General features: G+C 41.8%; 3 protein-coding genes across 3 annotated transcripts; all 3 read left to right on the plus strand.

Moving 5' to 3' along the window:
* Positions 1 to 1,475: 1,475 nt before the first annotated feature.
* LOC104450449 (probable 26S proteasome non-ATPase regulatory subunit 3) lies at positions 1,476 to 6,575 on the plus strand. Its single transcript, XM_010065008.2, has 9 exons — positions 1,476 to 1,622; positions 1,716 to 1,872; positions 1,965 to 2,155; positions 3,502 to 3,639; positions 3,710 to 3,846; positions 4,316 to 4,370; positions 4,448 to 4,558; positions 4,853 to 5,092; positions 5,724 to 6,575. Exons 2-9 carry the CDS (start codon positions 1,794 to 1,796, stop codon positions 6,234 to 6,236), a joined length of 1,464 nt encoding a protein of 487 aa, XP_010063310.2. The 5' UTR covers positions 1,476 to 1,622; positions 1,716 to 1,793; the 3' UTR covers positions 6,237 to 6,575.
* Positions 6,576 to 7,655: 1,080 nt separating this feature from the next.
* LOC104450450 (expansin-A11) lies at positions 7,656 to 9,835 on the plus strand. Its single transcript, XM_010065009.3, has 3 exons — positions 7,656 to 8,088; positions 8,357 to 8,678; positions 9,194 to 9,835. The coding sequence occupies exons 1-3, from the start codon at positions 7,950 to 7,952 to the stop codon at positions 9,498 to 9,500; spliced, it is 768 nt and encodes a 255-aa protein (XP_010063311.1). The 5' UTR covers positions 7,656 to 7,949; the 3' UTR covers positions 9,501 to 9,835.
* A 1,445-nt stretch (positions 9,836 to 11,280) lies between these two features.
* LOC104450451 (peroxidase 64) lies at positions 11,281 to 13,259 on the plus strand. Its single transcript, XM_010065010.3, has 4 exons — positions 11,281 to 11,778; positions 11,990 to 12,178; positions 12,327 to 12,489; positions 12,688 to 13,259. Exons 1-4 carry the CDS (start codon positions 11,572 to 11,574, stop codon positions 13,083 to 13,085), a joined length of 957 nt encoding a protein of 318 aa, XP_010063312.2. The 5' UTR covers positions 11,281 to 11,571; the 3' UTR covers positions 13,086 to 13,259.
* The last annotated feature ends 4 nt before the right edge of the window (positions 13,260 to 13,263 follow it).

The raw sequence follows: 13,263 nt of genomic DNA on the forward strand, positions 1-13,263 counted from the left end.
TGATCGAGATCGCTTCTCTACTCTTGTACATTTAACTTATATGGAAACAGTATTCTCAGGTTTTATGTGAATGAGAATGATCATAAAATTGTAAAAGATAAATATCATTCGCAAAAATATGTGTGATTTGAAAGATAATCGAGTACGATGAGATCAGTTGCGTTGTATGGTTTCACTAATGTCTCTTGTAATTTACCTCAACGCATATCAAACATCTCGTGTCATATTTTGCACGATGTAATTATCTGGAACAATTTTCATTCAATTTGACTCGATCAATGGATTATTCAATTTTCAGTAATTATAATTCAAATAATAATAGCTCTATTTTGTATTTTAGTACATGTAATGGATGGCATCGAGGTAATTTTACTTTCTATGGTGTATTATACCGTAAGTGGCTAAGTCGATTGTTCTCTTCATATGGTTCAATAGATATGTGAATAGATTTTTCCTTGTAAGTATATCACATTACATATCATGCATAAGAGAATCAATCTTACGTGAACTATAGATAAGTCTCGTTGAGCCAATTTTGCCATGTATCATTTTAAATATGACTAAATATATGCGATATCTATAACTATGTTAACATTTGAAAATTTTTCTCTTTACTCTTATTGGTCAAAATTTACAACATATTGTTAATTTTCTCTGTACTTTTACTTTTTTCTTGAAAAAGCTCTTAAACTTTCCCTTTAAAAAAGGAAAAAAAGAAAATACCCTTCATTAACATTTCAGGCATCAAAAGTCACTTGTAGTATAATACATTAGGATATCCTTTTTGCTAAACCAATATCAAACCACAACACTTGCATTTTTTTGATTTGCAATACAATCCTCAATTACGCCTTTGCCCTAATAGGGGCGAGCAATGGGTGAACTGAGGCTACATCGAGCCTAAAGATTGAATCTCATCTCTTGCCCTTGCCTAGACTCATTAATAATTTGAAAAAAAAAAAAAACACCTTGGAAGTTTCATAGCATATCCCGTCCTACAAGGTGCTTGCTATAGCCACCCATGATGATCATAACCCACGCATCTAAATGTACATATCATAAAAAAATATAAATTTAATTTTACTTAACAAAATTAATCTAGATATGGAAGGCATAAGAAATAGTAGAATTTCTAGGAAGATGGATGGAAAGGTAAAATGATATTTTTTCAAAAAATTAAAAAGCACATTATAAGTAATGAAAACTGTGAAAGGAGTTTTAATTGATTCTATAGCGAATTTAAAAGGCCGTATCTATTCAACATTAATAACTGTTAACTTTAATCTGCACGAGAAAATACAAGGAGCGAAAGACCACCTGTCTCATTTTCTTGCGCAATTTCCTTCAAATCCAGCAAAATGAGATTAGAAAATTTTAAAAGTAAATTCTCTTCATTTTTTTTTTTTTTGGTCTCCTTTGCCCGACCCAAGCCAAGCCAAAGGAAAAAAAAGAAAAAAAGAAAAAGAAGAAAAAGAGAAGGGAAAAGGAGAAAATTAACTTGCAGAGAAAGAAACGAGTGCGAGCGAGACTGATACATTGCTGCTCCGAGAGCAAAAGCCAAAGCTTCAAACCCTAGATTTCCTCTCCACCCCCTTGCTTCGCTCCTCTCCCTCGCCAGATTCGTAAGCGCGAAACCCTTTCTCTCCTCCTCGATTCGATCGATTTCAATTGATTGCTAATCTCTCTCTCTCTCTCTCTCTCTCTTCCTCTTTCAGAACGGCAATCCGTAGCCGCGGGATCGATTTGACTTCGCGCCGTCGCGAGCTCCCGACCGCAGCAGCGCCTCCTCCGAGATGACGCAGGACGTGGAAATGAAGGATCACCCCACCCCGTCGCACTCCGTCTCCTCGGCCGTCCCCTCGACCCTGCAGCGTAAGTCTTTTTTGGTTGGTTTGTCGTTCGATTTGGTGGGGGTTTTCTCCTTCGCGTTGTCTTTAATGGTGGACTTTCCGCGGGGCAATTAGATTTGAAGGAGATCGCCTCGCTGATCGAGACCGGCTCCTACGCGAAGGAGGCCCGCCGGATCGCCCGCGCCGTGCGCCTCACGATTGCCTCGCGCAAGAAGCTGACCGCGCCTGTGCTCACCGCGTTCCTTGATTATGCCCTCGGACCGGGTTCGGAAGCGCGTTCTCGGTTGTCCACTTATCTCCCCAAGGTATGATTTTGGTGGATTCTCGGTTTTGTTGGACTTCCCTGAGCTCGTGTCACTTCAGCGTAAGACTTAGCTTTTCCGGAGTTTTGTTTGATTGCGAAATTTTTGATTGGATTGCTGCCCGGAGTTGATGGGAATTTAGCTGAAGAAGGTGAATGATTTGGCTCAAAATGTAAGATGTTGCTAGAATCTTAATCTTACATTTGATTTATCTTACACAGTGAGAATGCCATGTTGCTGGGGCAGTTGGATTAGGTTAATGAGGAATTCAAAACCCAAAAGAAAAAGTTTAATCAGGAATTGCATTATAAGGTGCTTCAGTCAATTGTGACTGTGACTCATAGATCTTATTTTGACCAAATGCAGTATGTAAGAAGTAGTCCTGATGCCAGATATTACTTATAAGGTCCACCGGATCTATTAGCTGAAGCAGTTGATTTTATTAAAAATACATCTGTGCAAAAGTTGCAGAAAATTGGCTATCCTTTTCAAGTAGTTCACAATGGTTAAGTATGGCTAGTCGGTTGTCCAGAGCTTTCAGAAGACTCTGATTATTACATGGTACTCAGATGATGCTGAATGGTTAAGTTGTTCTGTGTTTGACAGAATTATCCTTAACAATAAATAGAAGTTTCCAGTAGGCACTTACATTGAGTTTCAGGACAGTCTTTATTCCTGGTCTGTGCATTTTAAGAGGGAGTGAATGGGTTTCTCCTCCTAAAGCACATCTCACGCAACACTTGCATGTAAGCTGTCAAAAGGAGTAAAGCATAACTTAATTCCATCAGAGTGCTAATTTGGATGATTAGAGATCATTTCAAGAAAATGAAATATGCGAATTAGAGAAAGTTGAGGCTTTAGTCAATATTGATTGAAGAAAAATTTCATAGACAATGAGAGAATGTTACCATGGTGACTTTAAGATAAAGTCTTGTCTACTCAAGATGCAAACTACCATCTGCTTGCCTTCTCTGTTGAAAAGCTTCCAAGTTCTAATGTTGATTTCACTTCTGACGTCATTATTCTGAGTAATGTCTGCACATACTAAATCTAGCGATTTATTGTGTGTGAGTTGTGAGTGTGGTAAACTGAAGTACCTTAGGATTGATATGAAAGTGGTTGATATTTTCTTTGTGATCAGTTGACCTGTTTCTCTTTTGGTTCCTGGAGCTGTCAACAGAATAGTGCATTGAGCTGTGTTTTGAAACCCTTGATTTATTACTTGTTTTTCAAAATCAATTACTTGCCAGATTGTGGAATCCCATTTTGAAGAAGCAACATTGTAGTATATACAGTAGGTCTTGAAAAGGTGACACGGAATAAGTTTCCTCCTGTTGTTGGTCTTGTAGGAAGATGAGCATGACATGGAAGTCGATACTGCGTCATCTGCTAATCAGGCTCCTGCGAAGCATGTTTTGCCTGAGCTTGAGATCTACTGCTACTTGCTTGTGCTGCTCTTTCTAAGTGATCAGAAACGCTACAATGAGGTAGCAATAGCTTCTTCCCTTGCCTCATGTCCTTGTCCCTGTAAAAGTCCCTTACAATTTGTACTTTCAGGCTAAAGCTTGTTCCTCTGCTAGCATTGTTCGGCTGAAGACTTTAAACAGGAGAACCCTTGATGTGTTAGCTTCCAGATTGTACTTTTACTACTCATACTGCTATGAGATTACGGGTGATCTTGCAGAAATTCGGGGGTATGTTATATTTTTAATTATCTGAAATACTGTCCTCCTTTTTAGCAGGCTTCTGTGCTCACTGCAGTGACCTGTGTGTGCATACCGTTTGCATGCTTGTCTCATCATCCTGCTTGGACATAATAATAGGGTATTTTCATGTTTTGGGAGATATCATTATATTTGTGGACAGTATAATTTACATTAAGTTAGCATGAAATAAAAGTAGATATCTGACTATATCGAAACTCAATGTAGATTAATTATTTTCACATATATGTCTTCACTTATTAGTTATACAGACTGTATTTTATGTTTGCATGCATTGTTATGGCATCACACACACACACACACACACACACACACACGAGGCATCTCGATCAATAATAGATTTTACCAGACTCCTGGGGGTTTATCTGAGACCAACAGGAGGAAATATCAAGGAGTGGGTCTGTTATTGAGATTTACCCAGTGCGTCTTATGTTTTCAGAAACCTTCTTGCTTTGCATCGAATTGCAACATTGCGCCATGATGAGCTGGGGCAGGTTTGTCGCTGCCCTTGTAAATGAGGATGCAATGTTTGGGATGTGGAAACTTACAGATGATTTATGTGATGGTGCAGGAAACTCTTCTCAACCTTTTACTTCGTAACTATCTCCATTACAATCTTTACGATCAGGCAGAGAAGCTGCGCTCTAAGGCACCAAGGTTTGAAGCGCATTCAAACCAGCAGGTATGGAGAGATATCCAGCCATGATGAGAATTTATCTGTGCTGTCTGTTGCATCTTCATGGAGATTTTTCATGGACTTCTCTTTCCATTCATTTGATCAGAGAATCCTGTCTAGTGGCCTATTTATTAACAAGGGCGTTGTTTTCATTCTGTTTTTACTGGCTCATCTTATGTGACGTATTCAATCTTACTTTTGCATACTGTGTAATTCCTTTGGTCCTTATTTTAGGTAGTGGTTTTAACTAAAAATGCATGTGTCCATTGTTGTTTATGATGGAATTGTTTCCCTCTGCAGTTTTGTCGCTATCTTTTTTACCTTGGGAAGATACGTACAATTCAGCTGGAGTACACCGATGCAAAAGAGGCTCTCCAACAGGCTGCTCGGAAAGCCCCCATCTCAGCTCGAGGATTTAGAATTCAGTGTAACAAGTGGTCCGTTTTAGTCCGTTTGTTGCTTGGTGAAATACCGGAGAGGACTATCTTTATGCAGAAAGGGATGGAGAAGGCTTTGAGGCCATACTTTGAACTGACCAATGTGAGTATGAGTTTGGTATATCTGAAACTGTGCCCATGATCACATTCATCTGCTTTCTTTACTGAACTTATGTTATGACATAGTAGTATGGCATGTTTCCGGTCTTTTTCCTTAGTTGTGAAACACAGAAATATTTGAGTAGAGAGCAAAGAGTATGCTAGCTCAGAACCACATGCTACCTCTGGGCAGTATGGCCTGTTCGCGAGTGGCAACGATGTCACTGTTTCTTGCTTCCTTGTTATCTAGGATTTGTTTTTGAAAGCATGATAGAAAGAACATGAAGAGAACTGTTTTCAGTTGTTGTGACATATGGAGAGTGCTTGCCATTGATGGCTGAATTTGATCAATTCTTAGTTTGCTATTGCAAGGTACTTGTCACTAGACAGAATGAGTGTCTATTATCGTTATTTGAAGTTTGAAACAATTGAATGATCTCAGTCACCCTCGTTCCAAATTTTGAAAGTAACGAGGTTTGGCTGAAGATTGTCATTGTTGTCTTGTTTACTCCCCAAAATGGGCTTCTGTCAAAACTGTTTGAACTAACTTTTAATACAGTTTGCCCAATGAACTTTTGAACTTAGTTGTCTTTTACAACCGTTACTAAAAGAAGCCTCATTCCTGACTTATTCAGGCTGTTCGGATTGGAGATCTGGAGCTCTTTAGGACTGTTGCTGAGAAGTTTGCTACGACTTTTAACACAGACCGAACCCACAATCTGATTGTACGACTGAGGCATAATGTCATCAGGACTGGTCAACGCAATATCAGCATCTCTTATTCTCGAATCTCTCTTGAGGATGTAGCCAAAAAGCTGCGTCTGGACTCGCCAAACCCTGTGGCAGATGCAGAGAGCATTGTGTCCAAGGCCATCCGTGATGGAGCAATTGATGCCACTTTGGACCATGCTAATCGGTGCATGGTATCAAAGGAGACTGGAGACATTTACTCGACAAATGAGCCTCAGATGGCATTTAACTCCCGGATTGCATTTTGTCTCAACATGCACAATGAAGCTGTCAGGGCCCTGCGGTTTCCACCAAACACACACAAGGAGAAGGAGAGCGCAGAGAAAAGGCGCGAGAGGCAGCAGCAGGAGCAGGAGCTTGCCAAGCATATTGCCGAGGAAGAAGATGATGACTTTTGAACAGGATGATGTTTCTTGGTGCTAGTCTATCGGGGCGAGCTTCATTTATCTGCTCTTGGGTCTTTGCTTCATGTGGTGATGTGCTTTTGGGAATACTATTTGTACTCTGCTAGAACATTGTTCGCATTATGTTCTTTCATTCCTAGCAAGCAGGAGTAGACTATGGTGCGAATACTTGGCGGGAAAGGAGGTAGGAAAAACTAGTTAGCATGATGGTGGTGCTGAAATGCTTGAATTGGCACTTTATTGTATTCATCACTCTGCATTACTTTAACAACCTTATGTTCTGTCTCTTTTTATCGGTTTATTTATTTGACAACTTCCCTAGAAGCTTGTGTATTTTTCTGGCATATGTGATCGGAACCTTTTAATCTTTCTTTTCTCCTGGATGTTTCATCTTTTACGTGCAAGCATGTGCAACATCGTGTGGCTGGAAGTCTAAATGCTGAGGACTGAATCTGTCAGTGAGGCTATCATTGCGCTTCCAAAGTTTCCTTGATCGTAAGCAGTCAGCATTCACGAAAAAGCATAAGTAGCAACGAAAAAAGAAAAAAAATCCGAAGGTAAATGCTACTTTCTCCAATGAAAGGGCATTTTGGATCGAGAATTGGATTTTTGCATAATAAAATTTCATCTTTTCTTTATCTGGGGACAGAAGGACAAAAATTTCTCTTTCACTGCTCAAAAGGAATTCCATTTCCTGTCAGTAGATCCCAAATGCAATGCCCCTGTTTGGCTGGGTCCTTAATCCTTGTTGATCAATGAGCTAAAGATGTTTGGCATAATTTTCAAGAATAAGGAAAAAAAGAAAAGAGATGCTCTCGAGTCTCAAGGTGGAAACAGTCAGAATCCTTTTTGAGCCTATCCCAACTGGAAAAACACATAAACAACTCATCCGTCATCTAAATGCCAAAAATGGGTCATGTGCACTTGACCACAATAATGGTGTCTGTAATCTGCATCATACGCATCAGAAGTATCCATGTGAAGCAGCAAGCGGTGATCTGGGGAAATACATTATTCTATCCCGCAAAAAGAATTTTTTTTTTTTGGTCTCACAAAAATAAAATTCAATATGAGATTTTGATCCTTTCACCCTACAAAAATATATTTCTTGTTTTAGATAACATGGATATTGTAACCTTCAGCTCGACTAATCCCGCAAACATGCGCTTTTGCCACATGTATTAAGTTAGGCTCATCCATAAAGTGACTATTGGCTAATATGACTTCTCAATGATTAATTTGAGCGAGGGACGCTACGATTTAAACCAAACGCTTTACTATCTAGTTAAACTTAAAAAAATTCAATTACCTAAAAATTACTCAATGCAGTAGCAAGAGGGACTCCGGAAAAAAATAAGAACAATTGGGTCAGTGGCACTTTTGATCTGTTCACGGCTCTTCTTGGGGGAAGAAGACGCATGTGGATTTTGGTGCCCATGGGTAATGAGAACGTGGGAATGATTGAATGCCATTCAGGAATCATCAGACTTGCAGGGAGACACGATTCAATTGACGGCAAATCTAATCTCTGTCCTCTCTCTCTCTCTCCATGTTGGGATCACATGTTCGGGTTTTCCACTGATGTTTTAGGCTTTCCTATTTATGGTAGCTGCTCTTGGTTCCTAGGAATCCTCATTGCCCCCATTTTCTTGCTCTTCTCACGTCTCCTCCCTCCTCTCTGTTTCTTCCATCTTGGGCAACCGAGAGATGGCAAAACCCACTCTTGCAGTAGCGGCTCTTCTCGCGTGCTCTTACCTTGCCGTGACTGTCAATGCCTTCTCTCCCTCGGGGTGGACTAAAGGCCATGCCACCTTCTATGGAGGGAGTGATGCTTCTGGAACCATGGGTAACTCACCTTTCTTTTGCCTTTCATGCTTCAAGATATAGAAAATTGTAGTTTTCTCGATACAAGGAACTTCCGAAAGATTCCCTCAGATGTCAGATTTGTCTCTAATCTCGCGTTGCTTGCTTTCGGGCTGTTCCAATGGTAGATAAGTCTTGCACAACCCGCTTTAAACCACCCTTGTGGGCATGGACAATGTCATGTTGGCTCGGCGGCTGGTAGTTCGGGGCTTCTTGGTATTACTAATGGCTCATTCGTCTTTGGTTTGCAGGGGGAGCGTGTGGATACGGGGATTTGTATTCAGCTGGGTACGGGACTAGAACAGCTGCCCTGAGCACTGCCCTTTTCAATGACGGCGCTTCGTGCGGACAGTGCTACAGGATGATATGCGACCACATTGCGGACCCCAAGTGGTGCAGGCCGGGCGCGTCCGTGACCATCACCGCGACCAACTTTTGCCCTCCAAACTTCGCTCTTCCGAGCAATAACGGTGGTTGGTGCAACCCTCCCCTCCAACACTTTGACATGGCTGAGCCCGCGTGGGAAAAGATCGGCATCTACAGAGGCGGGATCGTCCCCATCTTGTTCCAAAGGCATGTTCTTCTTGTTGCTCTCTCTGTCTTCCCATCGGAATCTAAGATAAACTACCGTAACCATGGTTGGGCTTAATGAAATAACAGAGCACTTGTGATGCATATTCAGTAGGAAACACAATCGCTGATGACTGACTACTCTTAATGAATCGCGCGGTATGAACTTTTTGATAGGGATTTATTCAACTAGTTCTTGACAAAAGTAGTGTGATATGTAAGAGAATACAGATGTCAATCAGTCCGATGAATGAACTTTCATTTAACTAAAATGCGGTCTCCTTTGGTAATAGACAAAATTGTAGTCGTAGCAAGGATGAGAACAAAATTGCAATTTCTGGGATTCAATTGGTGCGCCGCGTAGTTACATTCTACTGAACCATTCCGATAGCTCATGTAAAATAGTTCAAACTCACGCAACTCCACAATCTTCAAGCTTTTTAACTAGTTGAGGTGAAACTTGAATCTGCCACTTCATATCTCCTCTGTCTCATGCTTCAGAGTTATAAATCTTGCAGGGTCCCCTGCAAGAAGCACGGCGGGGTGAGATTCACCATCAACGGTCGAGACTACTTCGAGCTCGTCCTCATCACCAATGTCGCGGGAAGCGGATCGATCCAATCTGTTTCGATCAAAGGGTCGAAAACGGCCTGGATGGCGATGTCAAGGAACTGGGGGGCCAATTGGCAGTCCAATTCCTATCTGAACGGCCAGTCTCTATCTTTCAGGGTCACTACTACTGACGGAGCGACTCGAGTCTTTGAAGACATCGTGCAGTCGAACTGGGCTTTCGGCCAAACATATTCGAGCTCTATACAGTTTTGATTCAGTGAAGGTTGTGATCCTAATGAGAGAGAGAAGTTCACTTGATGGCAGAGGCGTGCTTGTTGCTTTCAATGCTTTGCTGAAGCAGCCCGCCATGGTTTGGAGGAGAAATACCAACTTCAAATCTATGCGGAGACGAGACTTGAAAGACCAGATTAGTGATTTTGGCTGTTGCTATTATGTTTAGCTTCGAGTTTACTCTGATTCGTTGGATTATTTATGCATAAATCAATAAGACGCACAATGAAATGGTATCTTGCTCGTTTGGAATAATGTAAATTCGCTTTATATAGACTTGCTTGTGATGGAAGAATGATCGGCCGACTTAATTTTCATGAGATTCCAAGAGTTTTCACCCCCTTCCCTGCCCATTTCGGTCCTTCATGGAAAATCTTCATCTCATGATCGTGTGATGGCTCGTTTTGTTTTATTTGGTATCGTGTTGCGTTATATTATGTCATTTTGATCACAAGAAATAGCCTTCGAGTGAGTGGGGAAAAATTTGGGCCCACTTGATGGGCTCAGCCCGGTCCATTGATGACGATGTATAGAGCTGATCTCGTTGGGTATGGAAAGCTGCGTCAGATGCAACCGCCCAGCTTTTCTTGGAGACCCAGAATGTCGTGATCGATGATGTTGCCCACGATCGAATCGATCAAACTTTGGACCGATCAAAGGATGATGTTCGTTCGACCCAAAAAAAAGGGATGATGTTCGGGCAGGAAGGATCGAGTCGTAAAGCAACCTTGTACGTTCCAAAGATGCTGTACTTTTTCGGCTCCAATTGGTTATGAGATTATTGATATGACAACGACAACATCGATTGGTCGAACTCCTATTCCCGTCGTCCGACCGAACATCATTCGTCCGAACTTTACGGGGGCCACTTTCGCTAACAACTTCCCCTCTTTTGACCTAATATTCCTTTGGACAAAAGGAAAAGCATGAGTTGATGCACGTTGGTGACTCGCCTTTTGTCGTCGTATCGCCTCGCGGGAATCCAAAGTGACATTCTCTCTAAATTCTAACTGAAAATTTCTATTTAAGGTTGGCCTGAGTTTTGATGGGCTATGGACATTGGACCGACATTCTGTTAATTGGTCGATCGAATTTATTCTATACAAATCATGAAGGATGTGCCGGTTCAATGTCACTAAAAATTAGATCAATAATTTAATCGACGAATCGTGCTTCATTTTAGAAAGTCCAATGTACATATTTAAGTTGTGCATAAAAAATCATTAAGTGAAGATATTTCAATATTCCACAAGTAGATTTGTCAAAATAAATTATAAATCCATTTATTAAGCTATAGATGAAAAGTTGAGTTGCTATATTGATCAGTTATATTAAGTAAATGAGTTTAAATATAAGTAAGTGGTAAGTGCGTCATAAATGGGTTTACAACTTCTCTAGACCCAACCCAGCTTTATGATTCTCTTTTCGTTTCCACTTAATCTTGTGCACATTGGATTAAATATAAAAGTGTTTTTGTAATATATAACTGATTGGGTATAGATTAGTGAAGTTGCATTATGAATATATAGGTTATAAACAGTTTAAATGAGTCAATTTGGATAAGATAATTTATTATTCAGATCAAACTCGACCTGAGCCACCACTCGGACAGGTCGACCCCACAACAGGGAGAGGAAGCAGCATAGAAAGAGATAAGATTAGGAGGTGGTCGTTTATGAGAATGTTCCGGTTAGTCGAAAAGCAAAACGAGCAGTTCACGTCCTTGCTCAAAGAGGCCATATGCTACACGACATAGTACAACGCATCCTAGGCTGTCGTGCTTTGCAAGCTCTGTGTCCACACCACAACTCCACCAAAAAAGAACAGACAGGCTTCTTAATCACCAAATCCCACTAACCCCCCGCCATTACATCCCTGTTTTGGCAACAACTCCAGCAGCTCTCTGCTCTTTTTACTATAAAAAAACCCATCTTCACTTCTTCTGTACTTGCACACGAACATTAAGCGCTTGATCAAAACTTGTATTAGCTCCCCACCACCACCAAACAGAAGAGAAACAGAAGAAAAGGAAAAGTTCGAACAACTTCGAACGATGCGAGCCCTTGCTGTTGTGCTCGGTTCTGCTATCTTGCTGGCGTATGTCGCGAGCAGTGCGGGTGCGCTGAGCTTGGATTACTATGACCAGACGTGCCCGAAGCTCGAGTATTCGGTGAGGGGGGCTGTGAAGAAAGCGATGAAGAACGACAACACCGTTCCTGCTGCTTTACTTCGCATGCACTTCCACGACTGCTTCATCAGAGTAACTACTTGTTAATCCTTCACTCTCTGGTAAATTTTTCCATGTGAGGTTGGGCTAGCTGTGTATGTTTTCGGCCTTCGTTAGTTCTCCTACGAAGACAAATGAAAAATGACTGCTTCTATGGAACAACTCGTCTCGACGAGACGAGTAATTCAAATTTGAACTTATAAGGCATTCATTAATGGTACTAAAGCTTTGATATTATTTCCAGGGATGTGACGGTTCCGTGCTCTTGAACTCGACGGCAAAGAACACAGCCGAAAAAGACGGGCCGCCGAACATCTCACTCCACGCATTCTATGTGATCGACCTTGCGAAGGAAGCAGTGGAAGCTCAGTGCCCTGGGGTCGTCTCTTGCGCCGACATCTTGGCCTTGGCTGCTCGGGATGCTGTCGCTCTGGTGCTTTATGTTTTCCATATCCACTATAACTTACATTCACCTGCGTGTTATTGACATGTCCCGCAACATACATGGTTAAAAGTCAACTCGCGCTATCTTGCTATAATTCCTAATAATTCAGCATGGTTTTTCCTGATCTCTGTTGTAGTCTGGAGGACCGCATTGGGATGTGCCGAAAGGAAGAAAAGATGGGAGGATTTCGAAAGCGAATGACACAAGGCAATTACCAGCTCCGACCTTCAACATCTCTCAACTACAGCAAAGCTTCTCTCAAAGAGGCCTTTCCATGGAAGACTTGGTGGCTCTCTCCGGTACGAATATTCGCAAATTTTCATATGTATACACATGAGCACTCCGCATTCATCACGCGTATGTGCATACGTACGCTGCGGCTTACATAAACTCATGCATTCATAGAAGTGGTCGAAACATATAAGCCAGTATTCAACGGAAACGCCATCGCATGCCCTTTCGGGGATTAAGTACTGATATATGCGCCTCTGTTACAGGTGGCCACACCCTCGGTTTCGCCCACTGCTCGTCGTTCCAGAACCGGATCCACAACTTCAACTCCGTGGACGATATCGACCCGTCGTTGCACCCGTCCTTCGCGGCGCAGCTGCGGAAGGTGTGCCCCGCGCACAACACGGTGAGGAGCGCGGGGTCCACGTTGGATCCCACGGTGACCAAGTTCGACAACGTGTACTACAAGATGCTGCTCCAAGGGAAGAGCATCTTCACCTCGGATCAGGCGCTGCTCACCGTCCCGAAGACGAAAGCACTGGTCTCCAAGTTCGCCGAGAGCCAGGAGGAGTTCGAGAAGGCCTTCGTGAAGTCCATGATCAAGATGAGCAGCTTGAGCGGCGGCGGGCAAGAGATTAGGCTGAATTGCAGAGTTGTTCGTTAAGTCGGTTTCTTTTGTAGATGAATGATTCCTGTGTGTGGCAAAATCGTGATTCGTTTCTCTCTTTGGTTCTTTCTTTTTGTTTCTTTGGCTGGTTTGATAATGAATGGCAATTTTTTATTTTTCAGATCAAATTTGTAATTGAGAAAAGTCATTGTGTAAATATTGTTGGCTAAATTAA

Source organism: Eucalyptus grandis, chromosome 6 (assembly GCF_016545825.1).
Source record: "Eucalyptus grandis isolate ANBG69807.140 chromosome 6, ASM1654582v1, whole genome shotgun sequence".
NCBI classification, from domain to species: Eukaryota; Viridiplantae; Streptophyta; class Magnoliopsida; order Myrtales; family Myrtaceae; genus Eucalyptus; species Eucalyptus grandis.

Excerpts from the sequence above, each read along its gene's own strand:
- LOC104450451 (XM_010065010.3), top strand. The coding sequence starts at position 11,572 with ATGCGAGCCCTTGCTGTTGTGCTCGGTTCTGCTATCTTGCTGGCGTAT. Across the intron at positions 11,779-11,989 it reads TCCACGACTGCTTCATCAGA|GGATGTGACGGTTCCGTGCT; the intron begins GTAACTACTTGT and ends TATTATTTCCAG. Across the intron at positions 12,179-12,326 it reads CTCGGGATGCTGTCGCTCTG|TCTGGAGGACCGCATTGGGA; the intron begins GTGCTTTATGTT and ends TCTCTGTTGTAG.
- LOC104450449 (XM_010065008.2), top strand. The coding sequence starts at position 1,794 with ATGACGCAGGACGTGGAAATGAAGGATCACCCCACCCCGTCGCACTCC. Across the intron at positions 3,640-3,709 it reads ATCAGAAACGCTACAATGAG|GCTAAAGCTTGTTCCTCTGC; the intron begins GTAGCAATAGCT and ends TTGTACTTTCAG. Across the intron at positions 4,559-4,852 it reads AAGCGCATTCAAACCAGCAG|TTTTGTCGCTATCTTTTTTA; the intron begins GTATGGAGAGAT and ends TTCCCTCTGCAG.
- LOC104450450 (XM_010065009.3), top strand. The coding sequence starts at position 7,950 with ATGGCAAAACCCACTCTTGCAGTAGCGGCTCTTCTCGCGTGCTCTTAC. Across the intron at positions 8,089-8,356 it reads TGATGCTTCTGGAACCATGG|GGGGAGCGTGTGGATACGGG; the intron begins GTAACTCACCTT and ends TTTGGTTTGCAG. Across the intron at positions 8,679-9,193 it reads GTCCCCATCTTGTTCCAAAG|GGTCCCCTGCAAGAAGCACG; the intron begins GCATGTTCTTCT and ends TAAATCTTGCAG.